At 42.8% G+C, this 18,595-nt stretch overlaps 1 protein-coding gene across 2 annotated transcripts in view; it reads right to left on the bottom strand.

The window, feature by feature from the left end:
* The window catches only part of ANK3 (ankyrin 3), a 331,394-nt gene extending 313,206 nt beyond the window's left edge, over positions 1-18,188 (bottom strand). Inside the window, exon 1 of one of the 2 annotated variants that reach the window (XM_019935870.3) lies at positions 17,682-18,188. In XM_019935870.3, coding sequence (XP_019791429.2) covers positions 17,682-17,795 — 114 coding nt within the window. In that variant the 5' untranslated portion in view covers positions 17,796-18,188. The remainder of the gene's footprint in view (positions 1-17,681) is intronic. The other variant, XM_019935867.3, reaches the window with a different exon arrangement.
* Positions 18,189-18,595: the final 407 nt, after the last annotated feature.

Raw genomic sequence — 18,595 nt, 5'->3', positions numbered from 1 at the left:
GTCACTGGACCATAACAAATTACTTCAGAATTTTATTCTTTTTATGCCCTTATTAGTGGCTAATTTTTCTGTCAGAATAATTCCACATGGCTTAGTTTCTAAGGAATCAGTTCATAAAAGTTAGTCTCTAAGAAGCCAAGTGTTTACCTATTAAATTGGTTAATCTGAAATATATGAAAAATCAACCTTTGATAAAGTTTACCACATTACACAGTTTGTTCCTCTCTGGTATCCAACTGATAAATGAAGTATTTCCATCTGTTCTAGTGCATTCTAGTAAATGTTTTTACGATAAAGAAGATAAGAAAAAACAAAATGGAAGGGCAGAAGCCAAGCAGGAAAAAGGAGAGAAAGAACCATGCAGGACATATGGTTGGTACTTAATAATCACTTAGAAAATCATTACTAAGTATGAGGGATAACGTAATGGGAGATATTACAATGGCAGATACAGAGGATAAAGTATTAGAAGGAACAAAGCTTTTCCATCTTTATAAATCTATTTTTAGGTACTGTTTATAAGTGTTCCAACGTATTCACCAGTCAGCCAAACGTATACACTGCATTTCAATGCCAACCAGAAGGCCAAACTGAAAGTTAAGAAGGAAGGATAAAATCCATATGCAAAACGGAAACAAAGTTCCCATGAAAAGGGACTGAACAGGCTCTCAACTGTCTTCTCCCTAAAACGACTGTGACCTTGGCCCCTTTTACAAATTAGTGGCAACAGCTGAGGCTGTGCTATATCAACGTCCACATGCCAACTACTATGTCAATTCAGGGTACCACATGATTCCTAAGTGGGGATCCTTAGGATTCCTTGATGAATTAATGCACCTAATTCCTAAATGGGGAATTAACGGGTCTTGCAACCGTCTCATGAGCGCCGGCTAAAGGAACAAAGAACACGGAGCTTGGAGGGAAGAAGCAACATGGGCACACCACTCTCTCCGTCTCTGTAAAGAGCTGGCATATGGGTGGACATAACAGGGTGCTAGATTTAGTCTCAAAATGAGAGTATATTCTAACATTTAGAACCGTCCGGAAACAGTGTGGGCTACGTTTAGAGGCAGGATGCTTGGACTCACAGGCAATTCACACACTGAGACTGACAGGCAATTCGTAGACTGTGTCGAGGAGAGGCAAGCTCTGCAGAGGGCAGCTCGGCGACCTCAGAGGCTCCTCTCACCTCTAACGTTGCACAGCTCTAGACACTCTGCGGGGACTTTCCACACTACTGTGCCCTTCAAAACCCATGTATTTGCCCTTGACCTAAGTCCTATAGGTTCAAATTTAGATTTCCACAGTAGCTCTTCATTGAATTGAAATGAAATGAAATCATTTACTCCTTCTAATGAAGTGAAGTGATTGAATCATATATTTTAATCTACAGTCCAAAAGAGTCACTTCTAATCCATTATATATGATTTGAGTGATTGGTATGAAAATGGAGGCACGATAAATGAATTTTTAAACTCAGTACTTCAACTTGTTGTAAACAATCCCGTTTGTTATCTTAATCATGTAAATCACAGGACAATGCGAGTCTCCCACACGTGTAACATTTATGGCGATCCACAGCGGCCCCCATCTAAACATTTCCTGAAAAAGCAATGGTAGCTTCCCTCTGACTAGGATGTGAAACTCTAAACCAGAGTTAAATTGAAAAGTAGTAAAGTTCCTTCTTTCTGTGTCCATGCCCCATTACGTGGTGGAAAGTGGCAACCGGGCCAGGGCTTCTCCAGGGATGAGACTGCTGGCAGGTTGGGGTGTCCTTCCCTGGGCTCAGGTGGGCGGGGGAGGAGACAGCTTTGGCAAGTCAGAGCTGGGAACGCTCCGAACAAGAAGGTGAGTGCAATACACGATCCAAGGAGTTAAAGAGGCAGAGGGAGAAAAGCCAGGCACACGCGATTGGGTCCTAGATGAGACGCTGTATGATGAAAGCATGAGTTGTTTCCCAAAGCTCAATTTTATGTACTTTCCTATACTTGCTCTGGCGTACATAGCATGTGGAATGGTCCACTGTGCTTAGACAATCAGGAGATGGGAGAAAATTCAGGAAGAAATAATGCCCACTGAAGACACTGGAAATTAAAACATGGGAACGTGACTCCAGAGGAGAAAGTGACGTCATAATTATAGATGGAAGGCAAGACCCTTAGAGGAAGCAAGGCTGAGAGGGTTTTAGAGACAGGGGGCACCGAGGACCTCCCCCTTGCTCTACTATTAGACCCCCACCCCCTCCCCAGCCATGTTCTATCAATTCTAATACACCCTTGGGGAGACGGGCAGGGCTGTCCCAATTTCAGCACTGAAAGTCCTACACGCTGGGGAACCCCTCGGTCCTGGACAAAACAGGCTGGTTGGTCACACTATCCCAAGGTGAAATGTGACACGGCCTCTTCTCTGGCCAGTTAAGAGCCACGGGCCTAAGAACTTTCGACTGAAGGCTGGAGGAAGGGCACAGAGCCCTGGGCAGAGAGCTGCGTGGTCACTGCCATTTATTCATTTAACAGGACAGGGCCAAGGGGGCCTGGGGAGGACGTGCTACCCATCAGTAATGGTCTGGATCCAAGGAATCTGTAGTCCAGCAGGGGCGTGAGAGAACGCTGGGAGCTGGGAAGTCCTCTCCATAGCACTGTGCCATGGGCCTCAAGATAAAATGCAAGGAAAAAGCAGCTGAAGTTGCAAACTTATGGGCCTTGCCAAGATTCAAAATCAAGACTTGTAACTTTTCATCGAGAGGCATTCATTTACGAAAGACTGTAATTTCATGGAGAGTATCTTAGGTTTCCTAAGAGGTACAAAGAGTTGTAATAGTTAAGAGGAAAGAGACGACTTCCAGCTGGTGAACCAGTGTCCCAGGAAGAAGGTGGGTTTGGAGCTGAGCCCTGGCACTTGGAAGGGGAAAGGGGGAAGGAGATAGTGCAGGCAGAGCGACATGAAGATCCGTGGTGGGAAATAGGAACATGCTCTGGGAAGCGGGAAAGAGAGTCATTCCAGCTAGAACTAGGCTTAACTAGTGGATCTGTGGGAAATGACGTTGCAGATGCTGGCTCTGGTTTGAGAACGGAGGACCCTGAATGTGATGCTAAGGAACCACCAGAAATAAGAAGAACCGAAAATGAGAACACTGTGCTTTCAGGAAAAGACGAAGCTGCACTGTCCTTTGTGCCATTTTTCATGATAACAAAAATTGAAATGAACTCAATACATTAAAAAAAGAGATCAGTTGGATACAATGTGGTACATCCATTAAGTAGGAGACTATATAGAGCCACTGAAAGCCTTACAGAAATATATTTATTGACATGAACATACGTTCATATTGTATTGTTCAGTGAGAAAAAAATGAGGTCACAAAATAGGAGATACCGCTATTGCCTCATTTCTATTAATTCTGGGGAAAAAGGGCAAGAGAAGGAAAGGAAGAAAAGGGAAGGAAAGAGGAAAGAAGACACTAAGTATATCCACGCACAGAAAAAGACTGGGAAGACATATTTCAAAAAGGTCCCAGAAATGCTCTCAGGGTGATCTTGGCCTCCCTGTGTGGAATGTCGTGTTTACAATGGACAGCAATGATTTACACGGTAAGAATAACTAAAAGGACTCAGAGAACATCCTAGGAGATGACAAGTAATACAGCAGGGGGTAAAAGCGGCACAACAGGCATTAAATACTGTCAAAGGCTCTCAAACAAGTCTTCTGTGATTGGACAGTAATATTTAGCAAGACACCCTGTCTGTCCGTGGTTTGCCTACATCTTTTTCTTTGTCCCTGGGAAACGTGTATCAGAGACAGGCTCTGACACACTTAGAGGAGAGTCGCTAAAACTGAACTTGCACTGGTTGCTTTCCTCCAGGTGGATTTCACTCCGGGAGCCAAGGAGCAGCTACCAGTGCGAGACCTTTAACGGGAAGGCAAAGGTAAACCCATGAAGGCCGACCCAGGGAAAAGGACTGGGTTCTCACTCAGCCTGGCAAGTCTACCAAGCAGACGGAGACACCTGCGTTGGATGTTGGGTGCCCCGTGCTGAGTGATCTTGGGAAAGCCCTGCGCCTCCCAAGGACCCCAGTGTCCCACACCACCTTCAGTGACCACCTTCAATGCTCTAGCCACAAACCACATTTCTTCCTAATGGAAACTAATGAAATCTGGCTCCGGGTTTAACTGTCCTCTGTGGAATCTGTCTACCTATGGAATGAATATATATATATATATATGAAATGTATACGTATAGAGAGAATATATAATATAGATGTAAATATAAAATTATTATTACAGGGCTTCCCTGGTGGCGCAGTGGTTGAGAGTCCACCTGCCGATGCAGGGGACACGGGTTCGTGCCCCGGTCCGGGAAGATCCCACATGCCGCAGAGCGGCTGGGCCCGTGAGCCATGGCCACTGAGTCTGCACGTCCGGAGCCTGTGCTCCACAATGGGAGAGGCCACACCAGTGAGAGGCCCGCGTACAGCAAAAAAAAAAAAAAAAAAAAAAAAAATTATTATTACATTTTATATAAATATCTATTTTTTCTCTACATACACATATACTCTTTACTTTTTACCCCCTGCTTTATAATTAACTTCAGCAAACTTAAGTTCCCCATTTTAACTGACAACTCTCACTAAATATGCTCAGGCTAGAACAAGACTCTCATTTCTTCCAAGTGGACCAGGGAAAGAGGAAAGGAGTGGGGAAGTGGGAGGAATTAACATTCGTTGAATCGCTGCTCTGTGCCAGATACTTCATGATCACTTTAATTTTGTCTTCATAACCTCTCTTTGCGCTAGGTGTTATTAAGGAAGAGGGCACGGAGGCTCAGAGAGGTTAAGTCACCACCTTGAGACTACTCAGCAAAGAAGTGACAGTGGTGACATTCAAATCCAAGCCTGTGTGACTCCACAGCTCACAACCAGTCCATTCGCTCTTTCCACAGAAAATCAGTTTCCCTATTATTTCAGAGATCCCCAACAGCACTTAAAAAAAAAAAAAAAAAGAGGCTGGATTAAGCACTATAGGCAGACACAGCACAGATCGTATTAATCATTTAGGTTCCACTAAAGCTGAAATGAAGCTCTGGGAAAGCAGGTCAAAGCCCAGAATGCCGAATGCACCTAAGAACACTCTCCCTTCCTGACACTGCAAACCAAATCCTAACTAATCCACCAGAAAATAAAAAGGTCATGCCCCTCAAAGGCCAAATGGATGGCTACATAATTATTTTAATCTTATCCCACAGAGAATCCACTAAAACGTGTTATGTAAAATCCAAGGACAACAGCCAGGGAAGACAAGGCTCCTCCATGGAAAGCTCGGAAAAAGACCAGGATCTGGACCCACACGCAGAGGAACAAGAGAAAGCCCGGCTGTCCTAACCACACCAAACGTCTGCAGAGACTCTCCGCCAGGGCTCACGTTAACCAGGTCATAACACAGTCACCAGGGAAAATACCTATTTTCAAGGTATTCATGGTCACCCTCAAAGATCCCATTTCAGCTAAGACAAGGCACAAGCAAAACCTTTTGAAACGAATCACGGACTGGAAATGAGAAGGAGGATGGTGATCACTAATGAAGACAAGCGAATCTGTGCATTTCACATGCCTGAATTACCAGTATGAATGCATTAATTCCATTTGGAATGAATGTGGATGGAATCGATGTGCATAACGAAACCATTTATTTTTAGATGGCAAAGAACGACGCCAGCCGAAGAGGCCTAGTAAAGCAGGGATTGTTAACAATGGCCATTCTTCAAAGGGAAGAAATTAACTGCATTCAGCATTTTTTTTTTTTTTTTTTTTTGCGGTACGCGGGCCTCTCACTGCTGTGGCCTCTCCTGTTGCGGAGCACAGGCTCCGGATGTGCAGGCTCAGCGGCCATGGCTCACGGGCCCAGCCGCTCCGCGGCATGTGGGATCTTCCCGGACCGGGGCACAAACCCGTGCCCTCCGCATCGGCAGGCGGACCCTCGACCGCTGTGCCACCAGGGAAGCCCTGCATTCAGCATTTTTAAACATCAGTATGGTCATCCTCCTGTTACTTTAGGGCGGGCAAATGTATTTTGAGTGTTGACAGAGCTAAGTAAATATACTCAGGATGTTGATGAATTAGGCGGCCGTGACCGAGCCGCTGGCACACAGGGACAGCAGGTCTTCACAGGAGAGGGAGGGAGCAGTGGGCAGTGTGGGGTTCAGTGACCTCAGAACCTTCCAGCACATCCTCTCTCCTTCGCCTCTCAGCAGCCAGGTAGCAGGAATGTAGCCGGGAATTATGAGACTGGACATGTTGAGGATTTACTAATAGAAAACAAAATGCATCGTTCAAGGTCATGGCTTGGACAAATGCTGCTTCCCTGGACTACTGGAAATCCATGGTGCGAATGTCAGTTATGATCTTTTTGTACCTGATTCAAAATTGCTGTGCTTTGCAATAATACTTAAAGTCCCCGTGTAACACTGGAAGGTAAAAACATAGAGCTTAAGTCATGCATCATTATTTAAAAAGCACTTCTTATCTAGTACTTACCACATAAAACAAACGAATGATAACATTGGCGACAGGGAGGCATAAAAATGATTTAGAAACTGATTAGAAAGTAAAATAACGAAAAATGAAAGTAAAAGACTTCTCCAAATGCGAGAAGGTTATATGACTGGTGAATAATCTGTAGGCAGAACAGTGAACTAGGGGTGGGGGAAGGCCTTCGAGTCTGACAGCCATGGTTCAGGTTCTGCCTCTCCTTTTTGCTCTCTGTTACTTATAAATTCAATGTCTGAGCCTCATTCCCTGATCTGCAAAATGAGGATAAAGCCACCTAACTCAGAGGGTTCATGTAAGTATTAACAGAGAGAACAGCCTTTGGCACCTACCAATTAGTTTAGTGTAAACGGAACCTCACTTTTTATTTTATACTGGAGTATAGCCGATTAACAATGTTGTGATAGTTTCAGGTGCACAGCAAAGTGACTCAGCCATACCTATGCATGTATCCGTTCTCCCCCAAACTCCCCTCCCATCCAGGCTGCCACAAAACACTGAGCAGAGTTCCCTGTGCTATACCGCAGGACCTTGTTGGAACCTAACTTTTGCTAGTGAGTTTCCTGTTGATTCACTCTGAGGCTCGCTAGTAAAGCCTAAAATCATCTATTCTAACTAATACAGTTTTTGGAGACTCCGATTTTTACCAACTCCCCTCCCCAAATTAAAGCTTTTTACCCATTGTTCTTATTGTCAAGGACAAAAAGGAGTATCACGTCATAAGGCCTAAGAGACCTTTTCTCTCCTGATGATGACAAAAGAATCTGGCAAAGCAATGGTGACTCAAATTCTAACATTTTGTCTATGTCATCAGCTGGAGTAGATTTTTGATGTTGGTGTTAATTTCTTACCATCCTACAAACTGTATTTTCATTTTTAATCTCTGAAATTTCATCTGTTTTGAGGCCCCGAGTGGGTTATTTAAAGCCAGCTTCTTCCACAGTTTTCTTATTAAAAAAATGATAAGCATGAGATGGAAGGCATCAGCAAACACGTGGGAATATACTCATTTCAAAACCCAAGAAATTAGCCAACACAAAATGATTTCACTGCTTATCTTGGAAAATACCAACATTTGGGAATTGATTATATTTACATTACTTTATTGTACCATTAGCACGATTATGATTTTGTTAAGGTAGGATGCATTTCAAGTCAATGTGTGAAGTAAAAGTGGCTTGAAGTTATGTAAATTGATTTATCACATTCAATATTACCAGCCTCCCATGCTCCATGCCCCATTTTGTACTTTTCTTTTGGTGGGGGAAGAGATAAATCACAAGAAGCATCCTATTAGGAATTTTCTAGGGGGCAGAAACCCCAGCAAGGCATCCCATAGCCCAGGAAAGACTGATTTCGGTATTCCGGGAAAATTGTGATCAGGCTGATCTGGGTTTGAACTCGAGCTTTATACTTGCCAATTGTGCAAGCCTGGGCTTGCTGAAACTTTCAGAGTGTAACTCCCCTAATACAGAGAATGAGGATAATACCACCCATGCATGAGGATTCAATACGATACTCAAAGCACTTGATAGACTGCCCGGCCCACGGTAGTTCCTCAATGAATTATAGCTCGATAAATGAAAGGGTAAATTATATTCCATATACTTTTGCTGTTCAGTATCTCACTATACAGTCCTCTTCAAAAAGTGAAAAAAAAATCACATAGAGTCTTTAATAAAAATGTCTTAGGAGAGAAGTCCAGGTTTCAGGTCCGGTTTTTCTATTTGGTTTAGGGTGAAGGAGAGAGTTTAAACACACAGGTAATTCTTAGTGGCAGATACTGAACTGGGCCAATCTGGTCCGAGGCAGGGTAACATGCTGTGTCTGACTGAAAATGGTAGAGGCCCTTCCCGGTGGCAGTGTGCGAAAGCAGGGAGAAGAGAATGTGCTGGAAAAGGAAGACAGTCCACAGGCCGCTTTGGGTTCTGAAACCAGGTATAAAAGGTGATGGCTTTATACTGGCCAGATTATCCACTCTTCCTTCGGTCCCCAGCTATCCTGCAACTCTCTTTAATGGCCATGCTCCCTAGAAGGGGTGATCATTTACTTGGTAATGAAATACAGTATATGTATCTTATAGACATATTGTACAGGTAATGTTTTGTTTCTTCTCATTAATTATAATGTATAAACTCTCCAGTGAAGATTGTTTCATTCAGCCCAATTAAGTACTTTCCCTCTATAAATATTTCAACCTTCATGCCCAAATCTGCATAATAAAGTTCATTTGCTAAAAGAATTACCTGATACCTCTATCTGTACATATGGTTCTGAAGCTGTCTTTAATATCTACCTAGGCTATCATTTAACTACTGAGAGAAGCTAATTAATAATAGTGTTAATGAATGGAAAATGTATTTAACATATGAGTCTTTGGGAGGATTTCTCAAAATGACAGATGTCAACTCCCTGAGGGCTACAGAAAAGTTTGCAAAGAGCTGAACTGCAGGACTCAAATGACTGTTTGAGGATACAAGTCTATGAGTAAAATTTCATTCATCAAATAATTTGAGTACTTCCTGGGTGTAAAGCTTCTTCAAAACATTCCCCCTTTTTTTTTTCTCAGTTCCTCTGCCCGCTTCTTGGCTACAGGCACTTGATTACATTTGAGAGCCCACACTATAAGGGAAGCTAGGAGACCTCGGAAGGGCTCCCTTTATGCCAGGAACTTGGCAAAACGCCTTTACGGTATTTCTACTCTTAATGATACGTATGCAAGTAAAGGATTAATAGCCCCATTTGACCAAGATAGAAACTGAAGCCCAAAGAAATTTAGTTTAAGGCCACACAGCTAATCAGAAGTGGCTGCCATGTGAACTCACATCTAGCCCCAAAGTGCATTCTTTCCAGAACCATGAACTGTAGTACTTAGCCCTCTCCCCACATCTTTCTCCTTATTGCTTGCCTACTTTGTTTTTAATCCTCTACTAAACAAAATTGACCATTTACCTCTTCCACTGTCTAGAGTTCTTACAAAATTATCTTTCATTAGGATAAAAGAATGCTGTTTATATTAACATCACAAGGGTCTTGGGCATCTACATGTAAATTATAAATGTTTCCATGTCACTGACTTCCAGTCACTAGAAAATCTTGGGCTTCTTTCCATCCAACCCTCTCCAGCCAACCCCTCTCTCCCAGTCCTTTTCCACGCAATCCGCATATCCTTCTCATATGGTGATGGTGCGAGTTGCCTTTTGTTCTGCCTAAAGGCAAGCCCCAGAGCTGGCAGATATGAACATTAGTCTCTACCCATTCTCATGGGCTTCATCTAAATTCAAACGGAACTGGTGACATGATCCTCATTAGTGGAAGGCCACCTAAGACTCAGAAATAATTCACTGGAACCAACTAAATCTAAATTGAAATCTACACGTTTTATAGGCAGCTCCTATATTTGGCAATGATGGACTTTTCTAGTTCATGACACCACTTTGGGTCCGGGAAAGCATAATCTTGAGTGAATGGGATAAGCGCCAGAAAAATGTGATTTATATGTAAAAGATTCAAGCTTGATTTCCATTGCTTTGCTTTCAACTCTTCTGCTTTTCATTTGTACAAACTAGAAACAACAACTTGGGTAAAATTAGAGCAGACTGCTTGTTTCCAAATGTTACCTTTCTATAGAAATATCTCTAGAATAAAGTTTGGATTGTGTAACTGACAGTGTAACATTGTATTCAGACATTCTCTTTCAATATTTAACCTATATATTAGTCAATAGGTATAAGCTAATGATTCTTTTTATTTCCAGTGGCTGAATTTCCCTTAAAAATTCTTTTAAATGTAGTAACTTAAGTGTAATGGTTTACACAACATTTAGACTTTGCAGTTAAATTTAAATGATTAATTTATAAAAATCCCAATTACTAAATAACTTTTAACATTTCAAAGGTGATAACTCTTCTCTTGACATAAGAATTCACCATAGATGTCTATTAATAAGAACCTCCCTTAAAATAATCTCTTCTGTAAAGGTTCTGATGGCCCAAGCAAGGGACTTACAACCACAGAGACCCTGGCCTTAAGCCCAGCTATTTCTGTAACTGAGGCAAGTTACATAACAAACTTCAGCTTAGGCTAATACCTCTGTACATGTGGATAACATTATGGAATAGTATTGACATAAATTCAGATAAGATGAGGAATGCAAGAGGCACTCAGCACACTGGAGGCCCACTAAAAAATACTCATTTTCTACTTCAGTCCTTCATCCCGACCTGTGTAGAGTAATACAAGCAGAATCCCAAAGAGAGCAAGCAGATGGACCTACAGCTTCCATCCTTTATCTTACCAGTTCCCCGTACAGGGACAGGCACAATGGAGGTGCACAATACATTTGTATTAGATAAACAGATAAAGGTAAAATGTGATGTGATTGATGCAAACTTTTCTTATAACTGTAAAGAACTTAAAACACTGCCAAATCCTCATTTTCCTCAAGCATACCTATGAAAAGGTAACACTTTTGCACATTGAAATTCAATAAAACACACATACACACACAATAATATACCATCATGCCAAAGGAAAATTAAAAGACAGAAAAGATCAAGGGCCTGGAGAGTGAGGAAGAAACAGTTCAATCGCTGCAGTATGTCGGCGACAAAACTAACAAAAAGAACTTTAAAATAACATATTTGGACATTAATAAATGTAGAATTTATCCCTAACGTGATCCTGTACTGGTTATAAAGGTAACTGATCAAGAGCAAGCCAGTGTCTTAAGTCTTGGGCTTTATTGGGGAGGAGTATTATATACATTTATTTTGTAGTACTAGGTTATAAGCAATCATTTCGAAGCCATAATTAATCACATTATGATACACTGCTATAAAATCATTCCTGATCTATGTTCAGCATAAAGGTATGAGTTATTTTGGCTCTAATCTAATAGCATTAAGTTTTTTTGTTTTTTTTTTAACGAACAGATGACTTTACTGAGGAAAAAAATTGTACCGTGATGCTAACAGAGTACAGAGAACCAGTCGGCTGACAAGTCTTACTGAACTGCCTCCCGACGCCTAAATCTCTGGCAGACCAAAGGACAAAGGTTTACAGCCTTGCCTATGAGAGAAGAAGCTAAGCCTTCTTCCATCCATCCCTTTCCAAATGGGGAAGAGTGAAGACAGGGCAGCAGCCCGATGTGCTCCTACAGGGAGCTTACCTGCCCCGCTTCAGTGAGCTGACTTGTTGGCACAATCCTTCTTGAAGCCTCAGGTTGGAAACAGTCCATTCATTCTTCCGTTTATGTGTCTGTTCATTATGAACAGACACAACAACTACCACTCTACGACTCTTACTTTGTGCCAAGCGCTGTTCCAATACTAATTCACTGACATCTTATTACAGCCCTGTGGCTAAGTACATACTATTACTGTTTTCATTTTGCAGGTGAAGAGACTAAGGTTAAATAAATCCCCCAAGAACACAGCAGCTAAGTGAGAGCACCAGCACCTGAACTCAGTCTGACCCTACAGTCCACGTTCCGAAGCATGATATTGCCTCTCACCCACGCACCCGTCCTGCCAGCCACCCAGCCACCTTCCTCCCTCCCTCCCTTCCCTTCCCCCCACCCCTCACTGAACCACCTACTCTGCAAGCCTCAGTTTGGTAGTAGGTGAGTACGATACCACCTCTGCCCTCAAGGAGCTCATAGTTTCCTGGGCAGGACACACATGTAAACACACAATTACAGTGCAGAGTGTCAAGTATGTTGAGAGAGAAACCGGGCTCCCTAGATGTCTGGAGTCTACGGACTCAGCAAAGCAGGAAACAGACTAGGTTCCCTTTGTCCATACAATCCTCTTCCCCAAAGTCCAGGTGCTGCAGTAAATACCTCACCTCGCCCGGCATCTCACATCACGGGTGCCACAGGTACCTAGGTAACCAGGCACGGGAGAGCCTGTAAGATGTCAGGAGGCACCAAGCTTCTGTGGCAAGAGATCACACTCAGTAGTTCAGCTCTCCCGAAATCTGTTCTCAAATCCTTCACTTGCTTTAACTCTTAAAGAGACTGAGAGAGTTTCATTACAATAAACCCAGACTGACAGATTCCAAAGTCCTAGGACCCAAGTTTAAGTCTAGGCCCTTCAGTTACTAGCCACATGACCTCAGGCAAGTTACTTAGTCTCTTTAAGCCGTGGTTTTAGCTATGAAAAATGGGGATGAAAATAATACCTGCCTCATAGAAAAGTTGTGAGAAAAAAAATAGGATGACCCATGGGACTCACTCTGCACACTGCCTGGTATACAGCTGGCGCCTAAGACACTGTTATGTTTTTACAGCAACATGTCTTTGAGGATTTGATATCCTGGTGTTGGTAATTTTTCACTTTAGTTTTCAAAATTAAAAAAAAAGAAACTCATAAGGTAGAACATTAAAATCTATTTCAGAGGGTAAGAAAAAGAGACTTACTATGATACTAGATTACTTAGAGATATGAAGCCTGTTAGTCAAAGTTCCAGATGTTTAGAAAATAGCTTATCTTTTAGAAGAGTCCCTGACTCAAGCCCACTTTGATGTGGAGCTGTGAAATATTAACTACATACACTGTACAGTGTATGGAGAGTTAGGCTACCGAAATTGCCATCTCAGCTCTACCATGAATTAGGGCGGAGACTCTGAGGAACAGCTTAAAGGCTCATGCCTCAGTTTTCTCATCTGTAAAATGGGGATAATAGAAATACTTTCTTCGCAGGGTTGTTGTGAAGATTAAATGAGCCTCCACCTAAAAAAGCAATTTAGTAACACCCTACCTGGTGCATTTTTTAAGAGGTCAAGAAATGTCCTGGGAGAAAAGAAATGAATCTGGGAAACTTAATTCTTCATCTTCCGCTTCAAGCCAGAAACTTGGCAGTTACCCTAGAATCCGATCTCTCCCTCTCACATCCTACACACAACCCACTGCCAAGTTCTACTGAGTCTTCCTCTAAATATCTCTCGTACGCAACACCCGCTTCTCCACTGGCATCATCTCTGCCCTGGTTCAGACCCTCAGCATCTCTCATGCCTGCATCACCATCGGTGCTTCCTGACGGCTTTCCCAGCTGCTGTCTACAACACTGATGCTTGAGGGATGGTTCTAAACTCAGAAAATTCTTTGGTCTCCTCTCCCTACCGTCACCACCAAAGGTGATTTAAGTCCATCTCTCCTTTGAGCAGGTTAATTTCCAATCCCATAAGATGGCAAACAAAGACTTTCGTGATCTGGCCCCTGACTACTTTTCCAGCCATTTTTCCTGCCATATACTCATGTCCCCTTTTCTCCAAAATACCGTTCGTCTCTCACACACCTGAATGTTCTCGCATACTTGAACAGCTGCGGGCCTGGGATTCCTGTCCTTCTGCTTGTCTATCTCGCTCACTCCTCCTCCAAGGTTCAGCTCTGCTGAGAACATTCTGTGAGCCCAATCGAGTTGAACTGGGGGTCTTACTGTGGCTTCTTATCTGTAGGGTATTTAATGGTGCTCTTCTCTTCCTCCCCGCTCTGCAGGGAGCTACCATACCGTTGCCACTCTGCCTTGTTTAGCTTTGTCTCCAATGGGGAATGCAACGCCTGATGCCAGAAATCCCTCAATAAATATTTACTGAATGAATGCACGAATGCAGAAATGAAGCCGTGAAAGTCACTCCTGCTTTGCCACTGAACAGCTCTATGAGTGACACCAATATCAGAAAGGATATTAATCACAGAATTAACTGCTCCTTCATCCTGGTATATTCCTGTGTCAGTCATACAGAGAGAGAAGGGAATTCCATAACTGTTTCTTTTTTTTAGTATAAATTTTCATGGGTCACCTCAAAGTTGTTGCTTTTTTTTTTTTTTTGACAGGATGTATTAAGTACATACAAGCCTACCTAAAAAATACTGAATAAACAAAGGTCGATTCTCCTAATACTCCTCAATATTGAAATGTATGTTACAGCTCATGTGGAGAGAGGGCAAACCATGTAGGTTATATGGCACCCAAAGCCAACAGCAACAAGGAAAATATGGGGCTGAAGAGCGTTTGTGAGTCTAACCCTTGTGGGTTCATGGTGGCTTGGACCCTCTACTGACCACCACCTGTGCGCCAGGGACCTGCTGGGTGCAGGAGATACAGAGTTCCTCCCTGCAAGTTGCTTAGTGAGGGCATAGATCCAATACGGACCCGCCCAAAGGTGCTGTCTACCTCTGTCATGCCTCCCACTTGCTGCCAAACTAAGTCCCTCAGGAGAGAAGGAGGATGAAGGGGAACATATATCAGGGAAGGGCAGTGGGAAGTGTCGGTAAGGAAGTTTTACACTAGACACGCATTGAAACTTTTTTTTCTGCTTAAAGTCAGAAAACTTGATGATAAATGATTAAGGGTTCATCTATCTAGACGAATTTCCTTTCAACCAACAGGAAGATTTTCTTTTTCTTGACACGAAAGTTGTGATGCCAAGAAGAAAATATATCATTATTAAAATTCAACTAATTATAAATTTCTAGAAGTTTCCTACTTTTTGACAGCTAATCACTTATTCATGGTTCTCAATATTCAAAATATCCAAATGTGCAACTCACTGGGTTTAAAAACACTGATGAAACCTGAATCCTATGTTCATTTGACACGTGTATTATGATTTGATTATAATGCTTAGTGACGTCCCGTACTGTAGGATTCTGTGTCACAGAGATATAATCAAGAAAGGTTCACCTTCGGCTTGCTCAAACCTGAACTGCAGGGGTACCATGAGTCAAATTCCTTATTTTATAAACTAGATACTCTTGAAGTTTTTCTTCTGTGTTTGGTGATTTTATGAGAGTGCTCACTCTTCCCTTATGTAATTAAAAGATCCTAGAGGATATTTCTGCATATGAGGAAGAGCAGTGATTCCCATAGCAACCCACAACGTATTTAAACGCAGCTTTTCCAATTGACATGGGGCTGACAACATGCAACAAAGTAGCCCAGAAGCCTGAATTAGGATTTTAGGAAAAGGTAGGAAAAAGAAACTCAAAGTTGAGACAATTCACTCTGGAGAGAGTAAGTGTTACATACGCTATGTCACGGAAGGAGATCTAGATTGTGTCTTCAAAGTCGTTTAATCTTAACTTTGCAAATTAGAAGCAGTCCATGCGATCATTTGACTAGGAATACTAAACCTTCTGTAATACAGGTACCTTTGATAGGGAGTATACACACTACATTGTGTTATGAATTAACAAGCGCAACAGCAATGAAAGTGTTACCCACCAGCGCCTTTCTGGATCTCCTCTGTGAGTGCCCCGAGAACAAAACGTTTAAATCTGCCTGCACGTTGACAATAGCGATATTGATATTTCTCCATGTTCCCTTCTGGTTGCTAAGAGATTTACATTGCACAGACTCTGTTGTACTCATAACAAAGCATTTTGGTCCACAAAGCATTTGCTTCAGCTCAGTGACCCCAGAAACTCCCTTTGCCTCACCCCTCCCCTCTTTTGCTTCCAAGTCAAATAGGGGACGAGGCACAAGCAACGGACCTGTCATTGCTCCCACAGGAAACTGCTATCCCTAAGCCTGGCTTGGCTAATAACTCTTAAGTACACTATCGACATCAATGATGAAACTGTATCTTTATACAGATGTATGTTCCTGGCCTCGTGTTTCTCAGAAGCTAGCTTACCATGGAGTTGGGGTGGGGGGGAGATGTGCAGAGAGGGGTCAAAACTACAGTGACCAACCCACAGACAAACCTAACTTCAGTAAAATTAGACCAGAACCTAGCAAACCACAGCGATCTCACAACAGCTCTGCTGTGCGAGGCGTTGAAATACACTTGCAGAGAATTTCCTCACTTAAGCTTGTACTTCCATGAAAATACGTTCAAGAAGTTTATTTACAAGAACCCTGAAGCAGGAACCATCTATATTTAACATCTTGCAGCAGAACCACTGCAGCCCTCCAAACTCAGTCTCAGAAAGTCTGCCAGGTAACAAAAGGCAGAGGGGCTTCTTCTCTAGATCCACACTTGGAAGAAAATGGCAAAGGCACCGAAAATATTCATGCTCACTCCTGAGAAAAGGGGCATGTGGCGGATGAAATCTGCATGTCGTTTGCAAAGCACAGGCATCACTGCTCAAAGCGAATGAAGATGATCTTTCCTTTGGGAACTCTCACAAAGAGACATAAAAATGCTTTATGACCTATTCAGGTCACAGAGTTTTAGTCAATTTTTATTAATTGTCAAGGAAGAAAAGTGCTTTGGGGCCTCACTCCCCCGGTCGCTTTCTAGGAGTCATATTTAAGGGCACAACCACCAAACAGTAAGCACTCCCAGGCTGTAATAAAACACAACTGACCTAGAATAGTCCTCCTATTTGCTCCCTTGCATTGGAACATCAGTAGAGGAGGATCGATGCCCATGCTTTGATCTAAAGCAATCAGTGTTGAAGGCTGCAAGTCCCTGCCCTGTCACGGGAATTCCTGCCTTCAGGATAATCGCTCTCAGCCAGCAGAGAAAGACCAGCCTCTCTGGGTTTCGCTGCACTTAACAAAAGAAAGTTATTTCCAGCAGTTTATGACCATTGCACAATCTACCTAAAAGTACCTTATAGAAACGAGAGGCAGAAGGAGAGAAGAAACAAACAAACAAACCAAAAAAAAAAAAACAAAGCAGGAAGTGACTTTTCTGCCACATCTTTAAGGTCACAGATCCGCCTGAGAAATGCACACATGTGACACACTTCTAGCACAAAAGCTCCTTTTCCACGAGACAGAACTGTAAGAAGTAAAAAGGCTGGTTCTCCAGCCTCTCCCTCAATCCTAAGCCACCGCAGTGCCTTTCACCTTGACCAGGCTGGAAAGAAACTCCTTTTAACTCCCTTGCAACTCCTTTCTGTGTCATGGAAGCGTGCCCATGCCTGTGTAAAGTGCAAGGCTTCCGCATGAGCACTGCAATCATCCCCACACAGGAGAAAATCTTCCCTTGTCTTGCCCACCCTACACCGGTTGTCCGCCATAGGGTTTCTATCATCTGTTCCCGACTTACACACCCAACTTACACACCCAATTTACACTCCACACAGCATGTAAAAATAGCCCCGAATGCTTCTAACGGATGCCAAGAGGAGATTAAAACAAAAAGGATCCAGGCAAGATCTAGGCGCTGGCATACATAGCTACCTTTTTCTTCCGATCCCGGGACCGTTTGCGGTGTTTCCTTTTTTTCTCAGTCTCTTCTTCAGCATTGATTTCTAAATCCCTGTTTTTCTTTAATTGTGAGGCTGCATGAGCCATAATGCATTGAAAAAGATCCTCTCAAGCACGCAGGGCTTCCTGGTAGAAGGTGATATCTTCAGGCACCTTTAATCAGGCTTCCAGCAGCATTTCAATCAGTGGAGAGAAACCTTGGACCCGAAGCAGGAAGCCATTCAAAATGCCAAGATGCTGGGGAAGCTGAAGCCTTAAAAACCCCAACGGCGGTCTCCAGACTTAATCCTACACCTCCCTCTACCTGAACCTTTACACGAGAGTGCAGCCATCGTAATGCATTTAGCGTAGTGAAAAAGACAGCTGGGACAGAGGAAGCTGTATTATGGCTGTACCCCCTGCCACCAGCTGGAAGTGTCTAAGTGATTCCTCGGAAGGGGGAATGCTGCAAAGGAGGCTTCTCCGAAAGGAAAAAATCAAGAGTCACCACACATGCAGGAGCAAAAATCCAGCACTAATTCTGAAAACCTATTTTAGAATCCTTCGAAAAAAAGACAGGGCTGCAATTTATACATCACCACTAGGTCTGCACAGAGCAGAATTTAACCCATAATAGAATGGAGCAGTTCCTACTTTAGTGTAACTGCTGATGGTGACAAAATATATAAAATAAGATTTGACAGAAGACACTCGATTTTGCTAGGGAGATCCTGACTGCATGATGGGGAAAACAATGCATGCATTGCCCGTCTCAACAGGGTGTCCTTTATGCTGAACTATCAGCCTAAATGCATTTTATGGGGGAGGATGCACAGAAGGGCCTGTTGTCTTTTAAAAACAACATCATACAGCAAGCCGTGAGCATGTTGGTGTATGGAACAGATGCC

Source organism: Tursiops truncatus, chromosome 16 (assembly GCF_011762595.2).
Source record: "Tursiops truncatus isolate mTurTru1 chromosome 16, mTurTru1.mat.Y, whole genome shotgun sequence".
NCBI lineage: Eukaryota > Metazoa > Chordata > Mammalia > Artiodactyla > Delphinidae > Tursiops > Tursiops truncatus.
The sequence above is the reverse complement of the archived record's forward strand: the minus strand, read 5'-3'. Positions and strand labels throughout refer to the sequence as shown.